The sequence below is a fragment of the Callorhinus ursinus genome, unplaced genomic scaffold, assembly GCF_003265705.2.
Source record: "Callorhinus ursinus isolate GAN/ISIS: 27379988/994484 unplaced genomic scaffold, GSC_fseal_2.0 scaffold5, whole genome shotgun sequence".
NCBI classification, from domain to species: Eukaryota; Metazoa; Chordata; class Mammalia; order Carnivora; family Otariidae; genus Callorhinus; species Callorhinus ursinus.
Genome location: NW_027397067.1, coordinates 40,959,244 through 40,979,664, shown reverse-complemented (window position 1 = coordinate 40,979,664; position 20,421 = coordinate 40,959,244). Strand labels below are relative to the sequence as shown.

The following is a 20,421-nucleotide window of genomic DNA, read 5'->3' as shown; positions in this document are numbered from 1 at the left end:
CATGTTCATTTGTTGACTTAAAAGTTAAAGGAATTTTTAATTAAACAGAAAGCCTTTTTCCATTCATGGGAGTGTCTGGAAGCAAGAGAAAGAAGTACAAATATTAGAGTTAAGTGCTTTAGGTGATGCTTCTTTTCTTCCTTTCATTCTTTTTTTCTTTTCTTTCTTTCTTTTTTTTTTTTAACATCTAAGAAAATAGGGAAATGAGCATAGAAAAGATCCTCTGTGGGGTGCCTGAGTGGCTCGGTCAGTTAAGGGTCTTACTCTTGACTTTGATTTTTGGCTCAGGTCATGATCTCAGGGTTGTAAGATTGAGCACCATGCAGGGCCCTGTGTCAGGCTCCATGCTGGGTGTGGAGCCTGCTTGGGATTCTCTCTCTCCCTCTCCCTCTGCCCCTCCCCCTGCTTGCCCTATGCATGCAAACACACACACTCTCTCTTTCTAAAATAAATAAATAAATAAATCTTAAAAAAATAAAAAGGAAATGATCCTCTGCTAGAATCATAGGACCTGAAGCTAAGAAGACTTTAGTTTCAGCTTTCTCATAAAATATTTCAACAAAAATTTCACAAGGAGTACCTGTAATCTGAGTGAGATTTAATGATATATAAATAAATGGAGACAATAAGTTGTTTTTCAAAAAAAAAAAAAAAGAAAATATTAAGGGTAGCTTAGCCTTCCCTATAGTTTATATAAACTAAGCCATGGAGTCCATCCTCTGACTAGAAAGCTGCAGGCTCTGAAAGACCCTTCTGAGCCCACTATTGATAAAAATGTGAACATTCTCACATTGATAAGAATCTAACATCAGGGTGCCTGGGTGGCTCAGTCCGGTTAAGTGTCTGCATTCGGCTCAGGTCATGATCCCAGGGTCCTGGGATCGAGTCCCGCATCAGGCTCCCTGCTCAGCAGGGAGTCTGCTTCTCCCTCTGCCTGACGCTCCCCCTGCTTGTGCTCTCTCTCTCTCTCTGTGTCAAATAAATAAATAAAATCTTAAAAAAAAAAAAAAAGAATCTGACATCAGATTGCCTGGGCTCAAATTCCAGTTCTGCCAATCTCTAAGTGCATGACTTTAGCAAACTATTTAGCATTTCTGTGCCCTAGTGTCCTCATCTATAAAATGAGGATGATAACAGAACCCATCTCCAAGGGCTACTATAAAGATTAAATTAATATGTGCAATGCAATTAATTATCACAGTGCCTGGATTATAACCCTAGGTAAGAATTAGCTATTATTGTTGTTCTTGCCATTACCTTCTTTCTGCTGTAGAAACCAGGATGTGGTCAATATTTGAAGATAATTAGTATGTAAACAGAGTTATAAATATAGAAAGGCAATGTTGCTGAAAAGTATAATCTGTTGTTACCTGTATAATTCCAATGACCAGCCAAAGAGCAGTAGACACCGCATATCTTAAAATGCGGCTATAAGGAGCTATGTAGCTAGCTGGGCTTCTGGAAAGACTAGAGGATGAGTCCATTAATGCTAAGTTCTTGAATCCCACAACCTGGAGTAAAAAGGCAAATTTAAACAGACATACATAAAGAAAATAGTTCTACTCTGAAAATGGGACACTCCTCCCTATTTCTTACCTTAAAAACTAAAATATTTATAAAAGTTTATACAAACAGTAGAAAATCTAGGTAAAAATAATTATCCAGTATTTTTAATTACAAAACAAAATAGTTCATTTGGAATTCTCTTCAATATGACTAAAGGCCAAATATAACCTTATTATTATATACACGGACAAAAGTCAAAAATTTGTCAAAAGAATAAAACTTTCTTCAGTAAACTACCAACGAACAACCAGCATTTCATGCGCTTTTAACATATGCCAGGCATTATGCAAAATACTTTTTTATACTCTTAAACAGTATTTTCCAAAATGTCTTTTAAGGAAGATACCTTCTTTGATAAAAGGAAGCCATGATTAAATAAGTGTGGTCATGCCTTCCACTCTCTTAGAATAAAGGCTCTGGGAATTTTTACAGTGAAGAAATTGACGTGACTTTATTGAATCCAATGTTTCCCAAATGTGCTTAACTAAAAAAATCCTTTTTCATATAACACCTTTTAAAGCTCTATAAAACATTCTTAACAAACAATACTGTAAGTGAATTTTTGAAAAATCATTCATATGCCTTGGATATACACATATTCTTCTTTTGGCTTTAAAAAAGGAAAGCAAGGGAAAGGAGGGAGAAAGGAAAAAAAAAAGGAAAATGGAAGGCAGACAGACCTAAGAGTTAATAATTCACATCTAACTTTATATAAGCAGCTAATTCCTAAGAAAAGTTATTACCCACATAAACGGTTTTCATAGTTTTCATAGTTCAGTCTCATTCAGTACATAACACTTCCTTTAATAATACCAGCCAGATCTGTGGGATACCTGTAAAGGTATCAGAAAAGCACGTAGCCACTCTCTGCGCATAGTTCAGCTATAGCTCCAGCTCTTGGCACTGAATACAGTCCAGAGTAAGCATTCAGTGATGATCTGTTGAATTGTTGTAGAATTCTAATTCTAATCAGAATGCAAATTAGAGAGGGAGGAAGTTTTTTCAAAATATAGATAACTAGGCTCACCTCAGAGCTACTGAACCAAACATAATCTCTAGTGGTGAGGCCAGGCATAGTAGTTTACAAGAGTTGCCCAGGGAATTGTGATACAAACCAGTAGGGTTTAAAAGCCATTCCTTAGCTACAGTAGTCAAACTGAAAGAGACAGAGTAGAACGGTAATTGCCAGGGGCTGAGAGTGGGGATGGGAAGCTGTTGTTTCGGTTGTGCAAGATGAAAAGAATTCTAGGGGTTGGTGGACAACAATGTGAATGTACCCAACAAGATTGAACTGCATACTTAAAAATGATTAAGATGGTAAATTTCATATTAGGTGTATTTTAACACAATTTTTAAAAGACACTCTTTGTATCGGCTTGATAACTTCAGAAAACTCTTCAGAAAACTTTAGAAAACTCTTCCATGAAAATGTAGCTGGAGTTATACGAAATTAATATTTACGAGGTACACAGAAGTTGCACACAATTAAAAAAGTTTATACCTCCAAAAAAAAGAGGACAGTAAGTATTTGAAAGAGTGGATTAATTTTTCTCACAGTCTGAATTTCATTCCATTCATTTGCTACAAAATATGTTCTCCATATGCTCACAGGAACCGTGGCACTCCGAACACCACCCTCACCTGGTCAGAGAGATAAAGTAAGTAAAAGAGTTTCATCTTTGTTCTGGAAAAAGCAGCAAAAGAATTTTGGTACAATGGTTATTTCAGTTACCTTCAACAGCTTTAAGAACCTTTCCTTTAGGTCGCTCCCAATCAATAAAGAATATATCTATGGTAATCTGGGATATAAGCTTATGCAAAAATTGCAGAGCCTGAAAAGGACAGAACACTTGAAAAGTATCCACATTAAGCCTGATTATGAATACAATGATTTTTTTTAAGAAACAAATATCCTGTAATCACAAGAATATACAATTTTCACAAATGACAAAGTTATCATATCATCAGGGGATCAGTAGAAGCTCATCAAATAACACGGAATCAACAAATTCACAAAATTTTCATACACATTAATTTGCCTTCCCTTCTCTTTCTTTAAAATAGGGATATGAAAAAAGTAAACATCCTACCTCTTCCTCATACAGGGGCCATGCCTAATTGACTCTCTTTCCCAAGGTTTCCAAAAGCATACTTTTATTTTCTAGACCATCTGATTTCTTTATAAGTAAAGGTATTTTTCAACTATAATTGGCTGTCTTAATTAAAGCTTTAAGAAGCCGAGGCACCTGGGTGGCTCAGTTGGTTAAGCGACTGCCTTCGGCTCAGGTCATGATCCTGGAGTCCCAGGATCGAGCCCCACATCGGGCTCCCTGCTCACCAGGGAGTCTGCTTCTCCCTCTGACCCTCCCCCCTCTCGTGTTCTCTCTCTCATTCTCTCTCTCTCTCTCTCAAATAAATAAATAAAATCTTTAAAAAAAAAAAAGGCTTTAAGAAGCCTTCACTATCTTTTTTTCTATTCCTGGTGTTGAGATACTTAATGTTTAAAATGTGTTGTTGAAACACATCTTTTTCATTTAACAGAAGTAATATGTTTAATCTAGGGTGTTCTTCCTAGTAGATGCATTATTCATCAAAGGATAAAAGTGTTAAGGATAGGATGATTTCTCTCTTCAAGGAGCTCACAGATCAGTGGGAAAAGCAGACACTGAATAATCACAGGACCATGGGATGAGATCTACCAGGGGCATGTTAAGAAGCTTCACATACATTGACAGAAAAATGAAATAGGGAAAGGGGATGCCATGAGAAGAGGAGGAAAGGAATATGGAGACAGAGAAAACAAATTCTAAGACAAATTCAGCATGTTATCCAGGGTGGTACCCTTTATTGCCCATTAAAGAGGTAAAATTCATGCCTAAAGACATTTTATCCCATTGTGAATGCATCTTCAGACTTTAAAAAAGAAAGTCATATGATGAATTATCACTTTACCAAATTAGCTATAACTTGTATTAATCCAAAAAATACTTATTATGGCTTTTTAGGAAAATTATTTAAGCTAGATTTTCAGAATGAACTACCTATTATATTTCCTTGGTAAAATAAAATAATTCATGCTTCCTTTTAAAATCAAACTAAATTTGGGGCGCCTGGGTGGCTCAGTCGTTAAGCGTCTGCCTTCGGCTCAGGTCATGACCCCGGGGTCCTGGGATCGAGCCCCGCGACAGGCTTCCTGCTCAGCCAGAAGCTGCTTCTCCCTCTGCCTGCCACTCCCCTGCTTGTACCACTCTCTCACTCTGACAAATCAATAAATAAAGCCTTTAAAAAATAAAAATAAAAATAAAATAAAGCTAAATTTTACACCAAAGATTTTGAAAACATTTTAATTTTAATGACTTACGAGTTTAAGAGCAGGTCTTTTAAATTCAGGAATCTGTCCTTTGAAACTTACCTTCAGAGCAAAAGCACATCCCACATAAGTAACAAGACGTTCTTCCTGAGCTGGCACTGGTAGCAAAACAGAGATAGATTTCTGTGCCTATGATAAAAATTACACTGTTAAATATGACCACACAAGGTTTTTAATAAGCACAATTTATAAACCAAAGATGCATAGAAAAGGAAAGTGGTGATACTCAATAAACAGCACATTCAAGAAATGGTGGTTTAGTACTTGCCTCAATACTCTTGGTCAGAAATACCCCCAAATAAAAACAGTTCCTTTATAAAGACAGCTTACCAGTTATTCAGGTATTAACATTTAGGTTAAATTCGGGAATTCACTTACTTTGAAGAAAATAAGCCAATAAAGACCTGTTCCCACAGTGATGATAAAGAAAACATTGGCCAGATCACCAGCGTAGTACACCAAGAATTTCATAACTGTCTGCAATTTAAAAAGAGAATTATAGTTGTTATAGACTCAATCTATTTACACTATCACTTTCAGTAACATAGTCTCTACCCAGTTTCTCAAGCTTGAAGCCTTATTTCATGTATCCATGGATCACCCAGTTATAAAGCCCAACTGTGGCCATCTCCTGGATTCCTTTGGATCTGTACCTTTCAGTCTATTCCCAAAAGCACCTGTCTCACCCAACACTTTTCACCTTTCACCGTCTAAGAAAGTTACATTGCTTCCTAATTCTTTCCTACTTTGGAGCCCTCCACCCCAATCAGTCCTTCACACTACCACCAGAGTTAGTTTTCTAAAATGTAAATTGGATTGTGTCACTCCGTTTCCTAAAAATGTAGTGACTCTTCACTGGAGTGTAAATTCCAGACCCACAGGGTCCTTCACAACCTAGATCAAAATGGACTTTTTAGCCTCACCTGCCAGTTCCAACCACTTACTCTCTGATTAACTTGCATTTCAATTATTTTGTGGAATGAAATGGGCATTGTTTATTGTTTCATCAAATATTCTTTTCTTCTTCTCTATGGCAAAATCTCATGAGCTCTGAGAATAGAGACCAGATCTGTCTTTGCTCACTATCACATCCGCCAGCAGCTGGTAGTGTTCTTGGCAATCAGAAAGTAGGTCCTCAGTGACTATTTTGTGGAATGTACAGATAACCCAACCCAGCCTAAAGTTCACTTCTCTGGAAAGCCTTTCTTTCTATTTCGAATAGTAAACCAAGCCCCCTCCTCTGATTCCTTGGCACACTGGCTTTGGTGTCAGGAAGATATTCTGGTACAAACAAGTTACTATGTTGCCTTTCTCATGTTCTTCATCAGCAAAATAGAAATAAATACCACCATTACTGAATTGTAAAAATTAAATGAGTAGAGAGGCACCTAGGTGGCTCAGTCAGTTAAGCGTCCAACTCTTGGTTTTGGCTCAAGTCATGATCTCATGTCATGAGACTGAGCCCCACATTAGGCTCCACACTCAGAGGGAGTCTGCTTGGAGATTCTCTGCCTCTGCTCCTCCCAGTGCATGTTCTCTCTCAAATAAATAAATACATCTTTTAAAAAATATATTTAAAAAATTAAATGAGTAGGAAGTTTATTTTACTTCTGCCACAATTTCATTCTGCATAAAATGGGAATGATAATAATTGTATCTGATTTCACAGAGCTATTGTGAGGATTAAATAAGTTATGTAAATAAAACTTAAAAAAATGCCTAGCATATATTCAATAAATGTTAGATAAAAATAAAAACAAAGATAAATTTACAAAAGATTATATGAGAAGTAAAACTATAAAGTTAATAGAATAAAACCTGGGAGGATATCTTTGTGATCTTGAGATTGGGAATGTTTTCCTAAAAAATATTCTAGAAGCATATGAAAAACTAATCAGATGTGACAATATCAAAATTTAGAGTCTCTGTTAAGCAAAGTAACACATAGATAAAAATAACAGATGGGTCATATTTGGAGGAGATATTTTAGCATCAAAAACCAAAAAGGGATTCATATTTAGAAAACACAAAAAAACTGCTTTAAATAAACCAGAGAAACTGGAAACCTAATAGAAAAATTTGCAAGGGATATAAACAGGCAGTTTACAGAAGGGGAAACCCAAATGATTAATAAAGTATATGAAAAGCAGAGAAATGAAAACAAAACCAACAGTGATGTACTACTTATACTGCCAGACTGGAAAAAAATGGGAAGGCTGGAAAAATATCAGGCGTTGGTGAGGATGTGTGGAAACTAGAACAGTGCTGCTGGTGGGAGTGTAGACTGGCATACAGCAACGTGGGAGGGGAATGAGGTGTGCATATACCTCTCCTAGTTATACACCCCAGAGAAACTTAAGGCAATTTTTAGTTGTTCTCCAGCTGTATCTTAAAAGGATACAAAGTAGTGAAAAGATGAAAAAAAACTCCTGACATCATACCTGTAAATCAATCATGGGACTCCCAATGCGTCTCTTCCACCCTGCTGTCTTCAGAAGAGATGATAAAACAGCCAGCCCACCCAAAACACCCAAAGCAATCTAAAAAAAAGAACATTTTGGAATATATGTAATTTCCCCCATCAGTGTTCAAATATGCAAATAGAGTATAAAGATGTGCTCAAAAAATGGTGGAGGGTGTGTTGTGTTGCAAGGACATAGGGACCAAGTTGAAGGAACTCCCAATGGCTAACTCTAGGACAATTTGAGCAAGAAGACAGATAGTAATGAATTATAATCACGAGAATAAAATAAATATATCCAGGAGTCCATACTGATTTAAAGAAATAATTGAATAAATAAATCTATGTGGGCAAAGGGACAACTCCTTATAGAATTCCATTTAACAAATATAGAAGAAATGACGGAAATAGAAAAATCATTATGAGGCAGATGTTACAATAATACTTTTTATAGACAAGAATCATCACTGGATGCTAAAATTAGAGACCAAAAGGATAATGAGAAGCAGAATATTTGCATCCTCTCAAAGTATCTCCCCACAAGATACTTAATTACAAATGGAAAAATACAGTGGGGAACTCCACGGACACCACCTTAGACATATGATCCGAGTTAATATCATTAGTATTAAGACATCCTGACACCATGTGCCTTCTGATATGATGCACAGAGAAGGGCACAACATCATATCGATGGTATCTGTGTCAAAACTACATGAACTTGATTTCATTATGGGAAAATATCAGATAAACCCAACTGAAGGCCAAAATAATTGACCGGCACTCTTCAAAAGTGTAGGATGGGGTTCTGAAAGAAAGAGAAAGACTGAGGAACCGTCACAGATTAAAGGAGACTAAGGAGACGTGACCACTAAAAGCAATATGTGACCCTGGGTTGGGTCCTAAAACAGAAAAAGGATAGTGAAAGAACTTGGGAAATTCAGAGTATGTAGATCAGTTAATAGGATTACATCAGTATTATTTTCCTTATTGTGAACATTGCACTATGGTTATGTAAGATGTTAACATAAAGGGAGGCTGGGTGAAGGATACATGGCAGAACTATTTTGACAATTCCCTTGTATATCTAAACATTTTTTAATTAAGAAACATACTGTAAATATTTTAACAAGTTAAATAAACTTACATCTGTCTGAACTTGTGCTTCTCCTTGATTCATTTCATATTTGACTGAGAAAGAAACCTGGTATTTAAAAGAAAGCAAATTAGCCATACTAAAATTATATAACACAAAGCTACTTTTACTATAAAGATGTATTTGCATATAAATGCCATATTTTTAATTTATTAATATTACTAGAGTTGACCCTTACTTATACATAAATGGAAATACTTTGAGGAATTATTCATGATGCTTTGAATATCCCTTTTGAACATACATAGAAGAAAGACAGGTTCATTAGGAACTCATTTAGGTTCATTAACAGCAGTCAAGCTAATATTTCATTTTCTGATAGGTTTTTATAACTGAGGAATGTGACTAATCTTGCGTATCAAGAATTTAGCAACTGGCTCAACAATCACACCTTAAGAAGGCAGAGTATTCAAAGGGCTGAGCAAGAATCTTAGGGATAGCACTATATGAAGAGACGAGAAAGAACCAGTAAAGGATAGAGAAACAGGACTGTGAGAGGTAGGAGAGGCTAGATACCAAAGTCTTACCAAGCTCACAGAACAGAAGTTCAAGAAGAAGGCTCAAAATATGATGTCAAATGTTGTATGAATGTCAAGTCATAAAGAAATAAAGCTAATGTTTATGGAATTCATTGCTGACATTCAAGAAAAAGGTTTTCAAAGAAGAAAAATGACTAGAGCCAGACTGCAAATGATGAAAGAGTAAACGGTTGGGAAATCAAGGAAAGATACACAATATCAAGTTAAAAAGCTGACAGAATTAAGCAAAGATGTTATTGGCTGGTTGTTTTACTTTGTTTTTAAGATAGGACAACTTGATGGCTGTTTTAAGCAAAGGAAAGGGACCAGCAGAGGAGCTGGCTGAAAAAGGGATTAGGGATGAAACAGGATACTGGAGAAAGTACTGCAAATAAGCACAGGTAGAAGATTAATTTAAGAAAAGAAGAAGGGCCCTTTGTTCTTAAAAATCAGAACAAGAGACAGGAAGGATAATGAAACAGAGATTCTGAAGTATTAAAGAGGAAATCTGAGGGAATTCATCGGAGGGGAAATCTGAGGGATGGTCTTGATCTGCTCAGAAGATACGAGGGAAAGTTATTCGCTGTTGGTGAGAGAGCAGAGATGTAGGTGAATGCTTAACTGATGTAGAATTGTTACAACAACTGTCATAAAAAATTAAGAAATGATGAAAGAACTGTACATTCTACACTTAGAATGAATCTGAGGTGGATTTCACCAGTATAGTTTCATGATTCTCTCAATTCCTTTTCTATTTTCTAATTTATCAAGACCACCCTTGGAATATTTAAACAACAACAAAAATAGTTAAAGAAAAGACCCAGAAGTGTTTTATCTTAAAATAAATATACTCTTGGTTACCCAGGAAATTTTAAACCAGCCAGTCTTTTGTTACTAAGCCTGTTTCTGGATTTTCCTCTCCTCCTATTACGGTGCATACAAGCTCAGGCAATGGAAACTAATTTTAACATCCAGTTACATCATACAAATGAGGATGTAACATCTTTTAGAGAGAAGTTATCCTAGGTGCCTACCTTTCGCTTCATGAAAGCCTGAATCCAGCAGCAGCTGAGTACAAGCACAGGCACAACAGAGAAGCCCAAAGTACTGGCTAGAGGAACTACAACATTAACATTTAGGAAAGTAAAATAGTGAATTCAAAGCTGTTAGTGAGGTTTGGAGGTAGGGAATGCTTAAACATCTCTCCCGTTTCCAGAGAGGGAAGGGAATATCCATTTAATCTCCCTGAGGAAAAAGTACAGAAGGATTGCCTCTGGTTTTGATCTCTATCCCTCTGTCATGAACCCCTCCTCAAAGCACAGAGGCTTTATCTGACTGGTGAGGTTGGGAGAAGGAACTCAGCCTTTTCCAGGCTCATTCCCTTTGGTGTAGTCCCTCTTCAGGGTGTACGAGGTCTCCCCTCCATACGGACCTCCCAGGCAAGGAGGCCTTTAGTTCTGCACTTAACTTTGAGTAGAAGAAGTAGTAGGATGCTTACGTGGCTACAGGTCCAAACTGTATTCTCTACTTCACTTTAGCATTACTAGTTATAAACTACTGATAATTTGAATCTCTTTCTACTTGTTGAAGTCTATTTCCATCAAGTGAGCAAGCCTGGTGAGAAGAGACCACTCGTGCCTGCTGAAAGTTTGAGTTTCTGGTTTAATTAGCCAAGAAAACAAAATCTCAGTGCAAGCAAGTTGGCCAAAGAGGACAGAAGCAGACACTACATATCTCAGCATACCCCAGGATCTCGAACAGGGATGCCTGACTGCTGCTGATGGTGTCTAGAAAAAAACTTAATTCTTGTTTTTTTACCTGAAGGATCCACAGGAACGCACCTTTATCATTATTAGTAAAAAGTAATTAAGACTTGACTATATTAAGTGCAGTGTTTATTTAAAACTTGAAAAAGGACAAATAGCCTTTGACCATAATGTAAACTGCATCAGTATCACATTAACACATATAGAGGCACTGACTGGCACGGGACTCACCTTCACAGACTGGCTGCTGGGATCTGTGACATCAATGTCACTGTACGCAATGGTAATTAAAGGAGGGTAAATGTTTCCATTTTTTGTGTTGGGTACAAGGTGAATGCTGTTTATGAGAAAATACATTTATAGTTATAAATACATCTAAGTCCTTAAACATACAGTTAACTTCCTGTTTTGTTTTGTTTTTTTTAATATGGATAGTCTTGGCGATCTCAAAACCAACCAGTGAATAAGGACTTGGGAAGGTCAAACATAAACTAACGGTACCAACATAAGCTATCTTAGTAGTCAAAACTTAATATTAAAATATACCATCTGAGACAAATTAGAAACCCTTCCTGATCTAGGTCTTATGAAGTTTACAAATGAAATCACTGAAGTACTGTGAACCATCTCTGAGGAATAGTCAAGGGTGAAATGTTAAACAAAGCCTAGAAAAAGGCAGATAACATCCTGATTTTCAAAAGAGAAAGATGAATTCTTAACAAAATAATGTGTGTCATATCTAGTACTATTTATGGCACATAGTGGAGTGTATTTTGCTGAATTCAAGGCATGGGTATAATTTGTAAATCAAAAAGGAAAGTGCCAAACACTAGTGGCTAGCATGTTTTCACCACGATCAAGTCAGACCTGACTAGGTCCAATTTCATTTTTACTAGTGATACATTAGTAAATTGAGGGAATGCTAAAAACAGTACATCTGGACTTCAGCAAGATATATAATAAAGCTTCTGTACTGCTTATACCTCATAAGACTAATATGAAAATCAGAATGAAATAACAATGAAAAAAAGATATATTGAAGTGTTTCAAAATGCCAGACTCATGTAAGATGATGGTGTTTATTTTCGCCAGTGTTCAAGGTACACATCAAAAAATATTGGAGTGGGAAAGTCAATGATGATCTAGAGGGAACAATCTCACACTGAAAACAGAAATAAGAGCTGCATGGCACTACCCAAAGGTAGGGTCATCCTTAAGATTTCCTAAGAAGATGGAGGTGTTGATACTTAATCTGGGCCAACCTAGACCACTAAGGAGGTGAAAACACACAGGAGGCCTACCCACTGCAAACATTGGGTGGGCTCTTTCTAACATTCCCATTTCAGCCCACTGCTATTCAATTTCCCTCCACCTCTCAACCCATTCTAATTCAGCAGGGCCAGAGTGTGAATTCTGACAAAACTCCTCAGGTCCTTCTGATATAATTCTTCCCTTGGAGCTCCTCACTGCTACTGGTGTATACCAATCTACACAGATATCTAAAAAACCTTACGCATTGTTCCAATTCAGTTGTCCTTATTGTTTTCCTCAGATAATTACTAGTAAACACTTTCATTATAACATTTTCCCGTACACTCCAAGCTTAATTTAGTACAACAGATGTTCACCTCAGTGAGATCTGGGTAGCAATTCGAATTAATCTTGGTTGACTTCCTAAGTCATTTTCTCGTCCACTTAGTGCATCCACTAAGAAAATGCGCCGAGTCAGAAGCCACTTGCTTGAGCTACTGTCTTTTATCATAAAAAGGAAGAAAAAAAGATAGCATTAAAAAAATACCTTCAAATTGTTCAAGATGGCTCTCGAGAATTTTACTGAATAAATTTAAAACACAAAATTAGTACATTCTGTTTCAGATAAGATGGCTGCACAGCTATCGCAGTTAGAAATTCCTGGTAAGAGCTTTCCCTACCTCACTTGAATATCTTTGATTGTTTGGAAGATATTTTCCCTGCAAATTACCTAATAAGAAAAATTTTCTGATACGAAAACAACATAAATAAATTTATCCGAAAAGCAGCTTGAGAAAGCTTGAAGAAGCACAGCCCCAATTTACAGTTCTACTAATTTTTCTCAGCTTACACTTAAGCGATAATATTAATTTCTTAACAATAAGCCTGACACGTTTGGTAAAAATGTCTAAATATACCATTAATCTTATTGTTTTACTTTTTGGCAGACTACATAAAACCATATCATAAGAGAAAATCCATGCCCTTTTTTATAACCCATGGCTTACTAAATTATCATGTTGGTTGACTTATTTATTGGCTTTTAGCTCGAGAAAGAGTGTACAGATGTCTTACCTTGGTTCACAAATATTTTATTGTATTGAAGATTTAGGTTTAACACAGGCACAGCCCAAATATATTGGTGTTGATTTTCATCAGTATATTCAAGGTACACATCATAAAATATAGGAGAGGGAAAGTCAGTTAAGATCTTGGAGAGAGGAATCTCACACTGGAAAAATAAAAAAATAAAAGCACTGAAAATTAGAAAGCATATTTAGTATCTTTTAAAGTATTTTTTAATTTTGTAAAATAAAATATCTTTAAACTATCTTGTTTATATACATTTCCATGTACCTTCCAAAACATGAATACTATAAACATGATTCTTTTTAAGGGCTGTAAAAACTAAGAGTAAAGAACTGCCTGGTTCTTGTCCTACAACACAGCTGGAGAGGGTATGCCTTCATTCTTAACGTTAAGTGTACATCAGTGACAAAGTTTAAAAACTACTGTCCTATGGGATGAGGTCTTAAATTCTTCTGATATACAATGATGTCTATGATTTGGCTTCCCTTAAGAGAGTCGGGCTTATCTCCCACTGCTCTCTACCAGTCTATGGTCCATTCATACTTGCAGTTCCTAAATACACTATGCTATTCTGTCTCTTTGACATCGCAAACGTTCCTGCCTGACACTCTCTTCCCCACTGTGTTTCCCTGGTAAACTCATATTCGTTCTATAAGCCCAAATGTCACTCATTCCAAGAAGCCTTTTAGTACTTCTCCAGGAATTGCTGATGACTCCTCCTTTGTATCAGTATGGCACCTTGTAGACACAACATTCCACATTCTTTGCAATTCTTTGTCTATATAGCTGTTTTCTCTATTAGGCTGTGAACTACTTCAGAGGCAGCCAGGTTCAATGGAAAAACCAGGAATTTTAAGCCTAATAGAATACTGGTTCCACAATTTACCTGATGCAAGACCTTAAGTTCATTACCTAATCTCACTAAGCACCATTTCCTCATCTATGAAGCACAGATAATGATATGTTTCTCACAGTTATTTCACAGATCAAATGAGATAACAAGGATAAAATGCTGAGCATCCAGCAGCAGGCATTTAACCAGGGTTGGTTCTCCTGTCTCATGGTAAACACATAATAACATTTCTTTTTTCTTTTTTAAATAACATATAAGTCATTTATGATAATAAAAGTGAATTCATATTCATGATAGAGGATTTGGAAAATATAAAAAAATAAATAAATCACTTGTAATCCCATCATCCAGAGATAACCACTGTTAAAAATGTTTATTATCTTCCAATCTGGTTTCCATGATGACATTTTTCATTGCAGTTCTAACAAAACTGAAATCACAGTTTTGTTTTATGGTGTATGTATATGCATTTTATCAAGAAGTATTTTTGTAGACAAGTGAATGTCTTTCAAAAGTGTAATGGCTCATAATATTACTCTGTACATTCCATAATTCAGAAATGGGTTTCTAAAGGAAGGAAGGTCAGGGAGGGAAGAAGGGAGAAAAAGTATGGAAGGAAAGAAAAAGAAGCATTTTTACTTGTTAACTGGGGGGGGGGTGGGTAGAGGGAAGAGGAAGTAACATTTTTATTAGTCACTAAAAATAATATTTTCACTTTATTCTAAAATGCTCAGGAATAGGGTGCCTGGGTGGCTCAGTCGGTTAAGCGTCTGCCTTCAGCTCAGGTCATGGTCCCAGGATCCTGGGATCAAGTCCCAAGTTGGGCTCCTTGCTCAGTGGAGAGTCTGTTTCACCCTCTACTCCTTCCCCCTACTTGTGATCTCTCTCTCTCTCACGTGCTCTCTCTCAAATAAATAAAATCTTAAAAAATAAAATGCTCAGAAATAAATATTATTTTTTTAAAACCTATATGCTAGAAGTAAATAAATAAGAATTATGACAATCTTACATTATATTATAAACTCTATAGATAAGAAGGTAAGATTTTTCTGCACCCCAATAAGAAAAAATTATATCAGTGAAATTATTCATTACTACTAAAAACGTTTTGGGGCGCCTGGGTGGCTCAGTTGTTAAGCATCTGCCTTCGGCTCAGGTCATGATCCCAGGGTTCTGGGATCGAGCCCCACATCGGGCTCCCTGCTCAGCAGGAAGCCTGCTTCTCCCTCTCCCACTCCCCCTGCTTGTGTTCCTGCTCTCACTATCTCTCTCTGTCAAATAAATAAATAAAATCTTTAAAAAAAAAAGTTTTGAAAATTCAAAGATCATTCCAATTATTATCGATGTGAAAAATGAAGCTAAAAAATATAGGCTAGTATAGTTGAAACTTACATTTTGTTGATAGGTTGTTCCAAAAGAATAAGCAGCATTCAGTCTTGTCTCTGTGTCTGGACAGAGCTATAGCAAAAGAATACAACTGATAAATATTTCAGAATAATGTTGCTTTAGATAATACTACTTAAAGTAGTTTTAAGAAATTCCCATTTAAAGCACAAGAAAAAAATCAACTGTAGCATGCAAGTGATGTTCTAATCCAGTAAATATTTAATCTTTTCCTCATTTTTGCCTGAGGCAAAAACAAGGCACATTCGTAATTCTTTAGCTAGAAGTATGCTCACCTGTAAAATACCTCCTTCTAAAGTTTGCCACTTGAGAAAATTTCCTCTTACATCATAGGAAGCAGCAACAAACTTCAGTTTTCTATTCTGATTAAATAAAAACAAGAATAAAATAATGTCACGTACTTTAGAAGCAATGTAGTATTCTATAAAGAAACATTCATTGTTGACTGATCCATTCTTTTCCCAAAAATCAAATATTCAACTATCTTTACTTTGAAGCAAAATTAATCTAAGTATCTTTATGATTAAACACACCTAAAATAAATGAACTGTTTTTTTGCATTAAAACTATTATTCCAGAATTGAAAGGCAATGCTAGTGACAGATAACCTCCTTTCAAACCTGTTAAGAATGTGTGTGTGTGTGTGTGTGTGTGTGTGTGTGTGTGTCTATGTGATGTGCAGAAGAGTTGGGGAGTTAGTAGGGGGAGAATAATCTATTTCATCATTCCAGAAGGTCAAAAAGCTGAAGGTAAAAATTTGGATCTGTGAAGTGCTAAGGAAATGGCATAGGGTCCCTATCAGTCTTTGGAAGCACTTCTTAAAAATGCAGAGATATGGAAGGACTGAGTCTGTCTGGCATTTGGTGACATAAACTACCTTCCCAGTCCCACAAGTGCTACTTGCCACCACAACCACATAATCCAGAGGTATCCATAGACTCAGGTAAGACTGCTGAATGCTTTATTGTTTGATTCCTATAAGCAGCTGATATTTAAGTTTAGTTGAGTAATCAAATTTTTAGAAACAATCTAAAGAATCAAGAATTATGACTAACAACATTCTTATTACCTTTTAAAATTGTAAACTGAAATACAGTTGTTTTTTGATAATCTAGTGATTTATACCTGGTTTTCCCCTTTAAAACTGAAATTTGTAGGAAGAGGTGTGGTACTGAGTACTTGAGGTCCTAATCCTAGCTGGTCTCCATAGAACAGCCATGGAAGATTCTGTCTCCTGTAAACAATTACAGTTGTTTTAGTAATGGGGTACCAATATTAATATTTGTGACAGTAACTCACTGAATTTGGTTAAAATGACAGTTTATCAATCAGGATATCTTTACCAAAATGAAATAGAATGAACAGTGCGCAGTCCAGCAGTATTTTCAAAGATGAACTGAAACAGTCGGCATGCATCAAAAGTGGTAGAGTCATAAGAATTCATGTTCATCACACACATATTTCCAAGAGCTTGGCAAGATGTTAGATTGGCATACACCTACGAGAGAACAATGGCAAAGAAATGTAACATGGACTTTAATAACTTTAATAACTATATTTGAAAGAAAACTAATTTGTTGAGTTTGCCTCTCAAACTTCTCAGTTTTCCCAATCAGGAAGAGGTAACTCCATTTTTATAGTTACTCAAATCAAACATTGCACTGATCTTTCTTTCCCTTCCCATACCCAACTCCTCAGTAAATCCTGTTGGCTCAATCTTCACCGTATATTCAGAAACTGAACCTCTTTCATTTCCATGCTACCACTCTTGGCTATGGGTACACCATCTCTCACTCGGATTGCTGTAATACTCTGCTGACTGGTCTCCCTGCTTCTGCCAAATCTCCTCTCCATGCTACTGATCCTTTCAAAACCTGAAGTTCAATCATATTTTCCTTTGCACAAAATCCTTCTATCTCCCTTGCAGTAAACTCTAGGTCCTTGCCATAGCGACCCCTTTGTCCCCAAATCTCTCTCTCCACTTTCCCTTACTTACTCTGCTCTGGCCGCTCTAGCCTCCTTCCTGTTACTCAAGCATGAACATACCAGAGAACTCCTGTTTTGGAACCTCTGCACTTCCTGTGGTCTCTGCTTAGAACACTCTCTCCCTGGATTATTTACATGGTTTACTCTCAACTTCCTTCAGGGCTTTGTTCAAATATCACCGACAGAGATACCTATCCTGACCACCCTACATGAAATAGTACCCCTTCCACTCTCTATGCTCTTTATCCTGGTTTATTTGTCTTCACAGCACTTAGAACCACCTGCATTTACTTAGAATATAATTCCATGAGGGATTTTTTTCCTGTGTTTTTCTGAAATATATAACCTGATTTGAGAACAGGGCCTGGCACACAGTAGGTCATTAATAAAATTTACGAAATGACAGTATGAATCACTTTCCCTTAACACTCAATTCCAGCTGAACAAGCTTGAAGACATTCAATTTTGTGTATTTTCTTTCCACTAGAAGTGGCTTATTCTTCTTATAGAATATGACTAAGGAGACATATCTACTTAGAAGACTTTTATTATCTGGGGAAAAAATGGTGGCACAATTCTTCAAAATGAAATAAAATTACTTTTAAAAAATTCAAACTTACCCAACAAGCAGCTGCTGATGACTGCAAATACTTTACAAACCATTCTGAAGTGAAAGACATGCCCTATTCACAAAAAAGATAAGTTTTAGTTTCAAGTTCAAACGAAGATTCCTTACCTACATTGCTAGGAAAACATTAATATGCATATTTTCCAATGGGAAATGGCTACTATTACTTTCTCAATGTTATCAGAAAATAGTTTAAATGGGAATATAAGAATTAATTCTAACCAAACTCAGTTATTACAAATCAGGACTTTACTGCAAAATCATGTCACTTAGGCAAAAGATATAAGGAAACAAAGTATGTCTCTATAATCCGAAAAAACTATTATGCCCATTTTAGTAATATAAAAAACAAAGAACAAAATGGCAAAAAATAAAAGAAAACCTGGATACTGATTTAGTATTTCATGGTTAACATTTGCTGATTTAGGATTATTATACTGTATTAAATTGGCAAGTCATAAAAGAGAAATATTTATGAATGCTTTCTAAGCAATAGGAAATTGGGGATATAGAGAGTAACATTTAAAATCTCCAAAGTGGTGATTCTCAAACAATGATGAACATCAGAATCACCTGTGAGATTTCCTAAGAACAGAAAATGCCTGGCTGCATTCCAAATCAATCTCCAGGAGGAACCAAGGCATGCATGTTTTCTGAAAGCTGCAGATACAAATCTCTGCTAAGAACCACTGCTTTAGAGCTTACCTGCACATGTTGCTAAAAACTGACACACTGAGAAACACCCTTCAGGGTAATTTACTGGACATGTACAGAGGAGATAAAACCAAATTATATGGAACATGGCACCAGAGCTATCAAAAAAAAAAAACCTAAAATAAAATTATAAGTCACTATTTTCATCTTTTTAAGGAGCAAGAATTCTTACTTTTTATGAAAAAAACCCACATCTGTGTATAAGATTGAAGATCACATTAAAAAAAACTAAAGTTTTTTAAGTAAAAAAATGGAAAGCAATGACAACAGTGCTTGGAAATTCATGTAAAATAAACCCACAGACATTTCTAGTGGCAGTGTTAAAGCTGCATGATCCTTTCATAAAATAGTATCTACAAGTTTTAAACCAGGAATTTACAAACACTTAGGAAATTTTTCTTAGGGAAATAATCTCCCCAAAAGGAAAAACATATCTATTTGCATAAAATGGTTGACAGCAATATTATTAATAGAACACCTAAATATTCAAAGGCACTACAATTACATAAATTTCAGTGCATTAATGAGAGTGTTAGGTAGCTATTAAAAATTATATTGGTTGAGCCTGTAACATGGTATAGAGAAACCAAGGAAGTGCAAAAGGATTGATGGAGACATGTCAAAATAACACAGGAGCTTATTTCAAAATTTGGAACAATTTGAGCTTTGAAAAGAAAAATAAAAGTAAACAATTATAACACACTGAATAAACAAAGATTTCATGACTTCGCAAAAAAGTAAAAACAAAAAAAGCACAGAAAGAAAGGAAATCTTTACAGAAGATTGCTAGCTAATAAATGTAGAGGGAGTAAGAGAACTGTGAAATTATTTTGAAATGACCAATTTAAAACTTGATTCAGGCAAGGTTGGTTCATCAATGGCTACCAAATGGATAAGTAGTCTCAAAGTAAAATCTCAAAACTAACTTATTAATCACAGTCCCTTTACAATGAAGAGAAATGGCAAATATCATAGTCACCAGGCAATCAAATTTAGCATCACCAGGAACTGGACCACTTAACACGTGCTCTTTGTTATGATGCAATGGCTGCACACAACACTATATCATATTCTTGCAAAAAAGATGTTTCTCTGAGTCTAATCATGAGAAGACAATCAGAAAAGTCCACATTGTGGGATACTCCACAAGAGAGCTGACCTTGACTCTGCATGTCAATGGCATAAAAGCAAAAACAACAAAAACACCAACAAAAACCACAAAAGCAAAACATAGTAGGGTCTAGATTAAAGAAAACTAAAAGACTAATTGCAGTGTGGGATCCTTAAATGGATCCTTGGACTCTCGCCTCCCCATCTTCCTGCCCCTGCAAAAAGAGGAGGGAGCATAAAGGTCATTACACAAACAAGAGAGGAAATTTGGAAATGAACAGTCTATCAGGTAATTCTATTACATTAATTTTAAATTTCTTTGGTGTGATACCAGGAAAAACCCCCTTGTTCTTAGGAGCTACATAATAAAATATTTAGGAGTGAAGTATCATACATCTACAACTTATTTTCAAGTGGCTCAGAAAAAAAAAGTGTGTGTGTGTGTGTGTGCGCATTTTACATGCACATGGAAAGATAAAGCAAATGCAGCAAAACATTAATGGTTGGTTAACCTAGGCGAAAGATATATATACAGTCATGGTCTCTATT

The 20,421-nt window shown here is 35.9% G+C and overlaps 1 protein-coding gene and 1 long non-coding RNA gene across 4 annotated transcripts in view; one reads left to right on the top strand and one right to left on the bottom strand.

Moving 5' to 3' along the window:
* TMEM67 (transmembrane protein 67) overlaps positions 1-20,421 on the bottom strand; it is a 50,212-nt gene that overhangs the window by 13,217 nt on the left and 16,574 nt on the right. For both annotated transcript variants that reach the window (XM_025870833.1, XM_073892965.1), the window contains 15 exons: positions 18,041-18,103; positions 16,778-16,932; positions 16,560-16,668; positions 15,710-15,796; positions 15,423-15,488; positions 13,163-13,319; positions 12,466-12,589; positions 11,069-11,174; positions 8,545-8,601; positions 7,378-7,476; positions 5,315-5,413; positions 4,979-5,065; positions 3,299-3,398; positions 3,068-3,207; positions 1,371-1,511 (listed from right to left, as the gene is read on the bottom strand). In XM_025870833.1, the coding sequence (XP_025726618.1) occupies positions 1,371-1,511; positions 3,068-3,207; positions 3,299-3,398; positions 4,979-5,065; positions 5,315-5,413; positions 7,378-7,476; positions 8,545-8,601; positions 11,069-11,174; positions 12,466-12,589; positions 13,163-13,319; positions 15,423-15,488; positions 15,710-15,796; positions 16,560-16,668; positions 16,778-16,932; positions 18,041-18,103 (1,590 nt within the window). The remainder of the gene's footprint in view (positions 1-1,370; positions 1,512-3,067; positions 3,208-3,298; positions 3,399-4,978; positions 5,066-5,314; positions 5,414-7,377; positions 7,477-8,544; positions 8,602-11,068; positions 11,175-12,465; positions 12,590-13,162; positions 13,320-15,422; positions 15,489-15,709; positions 15,797-16,559; positions 16,669-16,777; positions 16,933-18,040; positions 18,104-20,421) is intronic.
* Positions 1-20,421, top strand: part of LOC112823228 (uncharacterized) — a 51,702-nt gene that overhangs the window by 27,622 nt on the left and 3,659 nt on the right. Inside the window, exon 3 of one of the 2 annotated variants that reach the window (XR_003207966.2) lies at positions 3,178-3,224. This is a non-coding gene — a long non-coding RNA (uncharacterized lncRNA). Of the gene's footprint in view, positions 1-3,177; positions 3,237-20,421 lie in introns of both variants that reach the window. The other variant, XR_012378261.1, reaches the window with a different exon arrangement.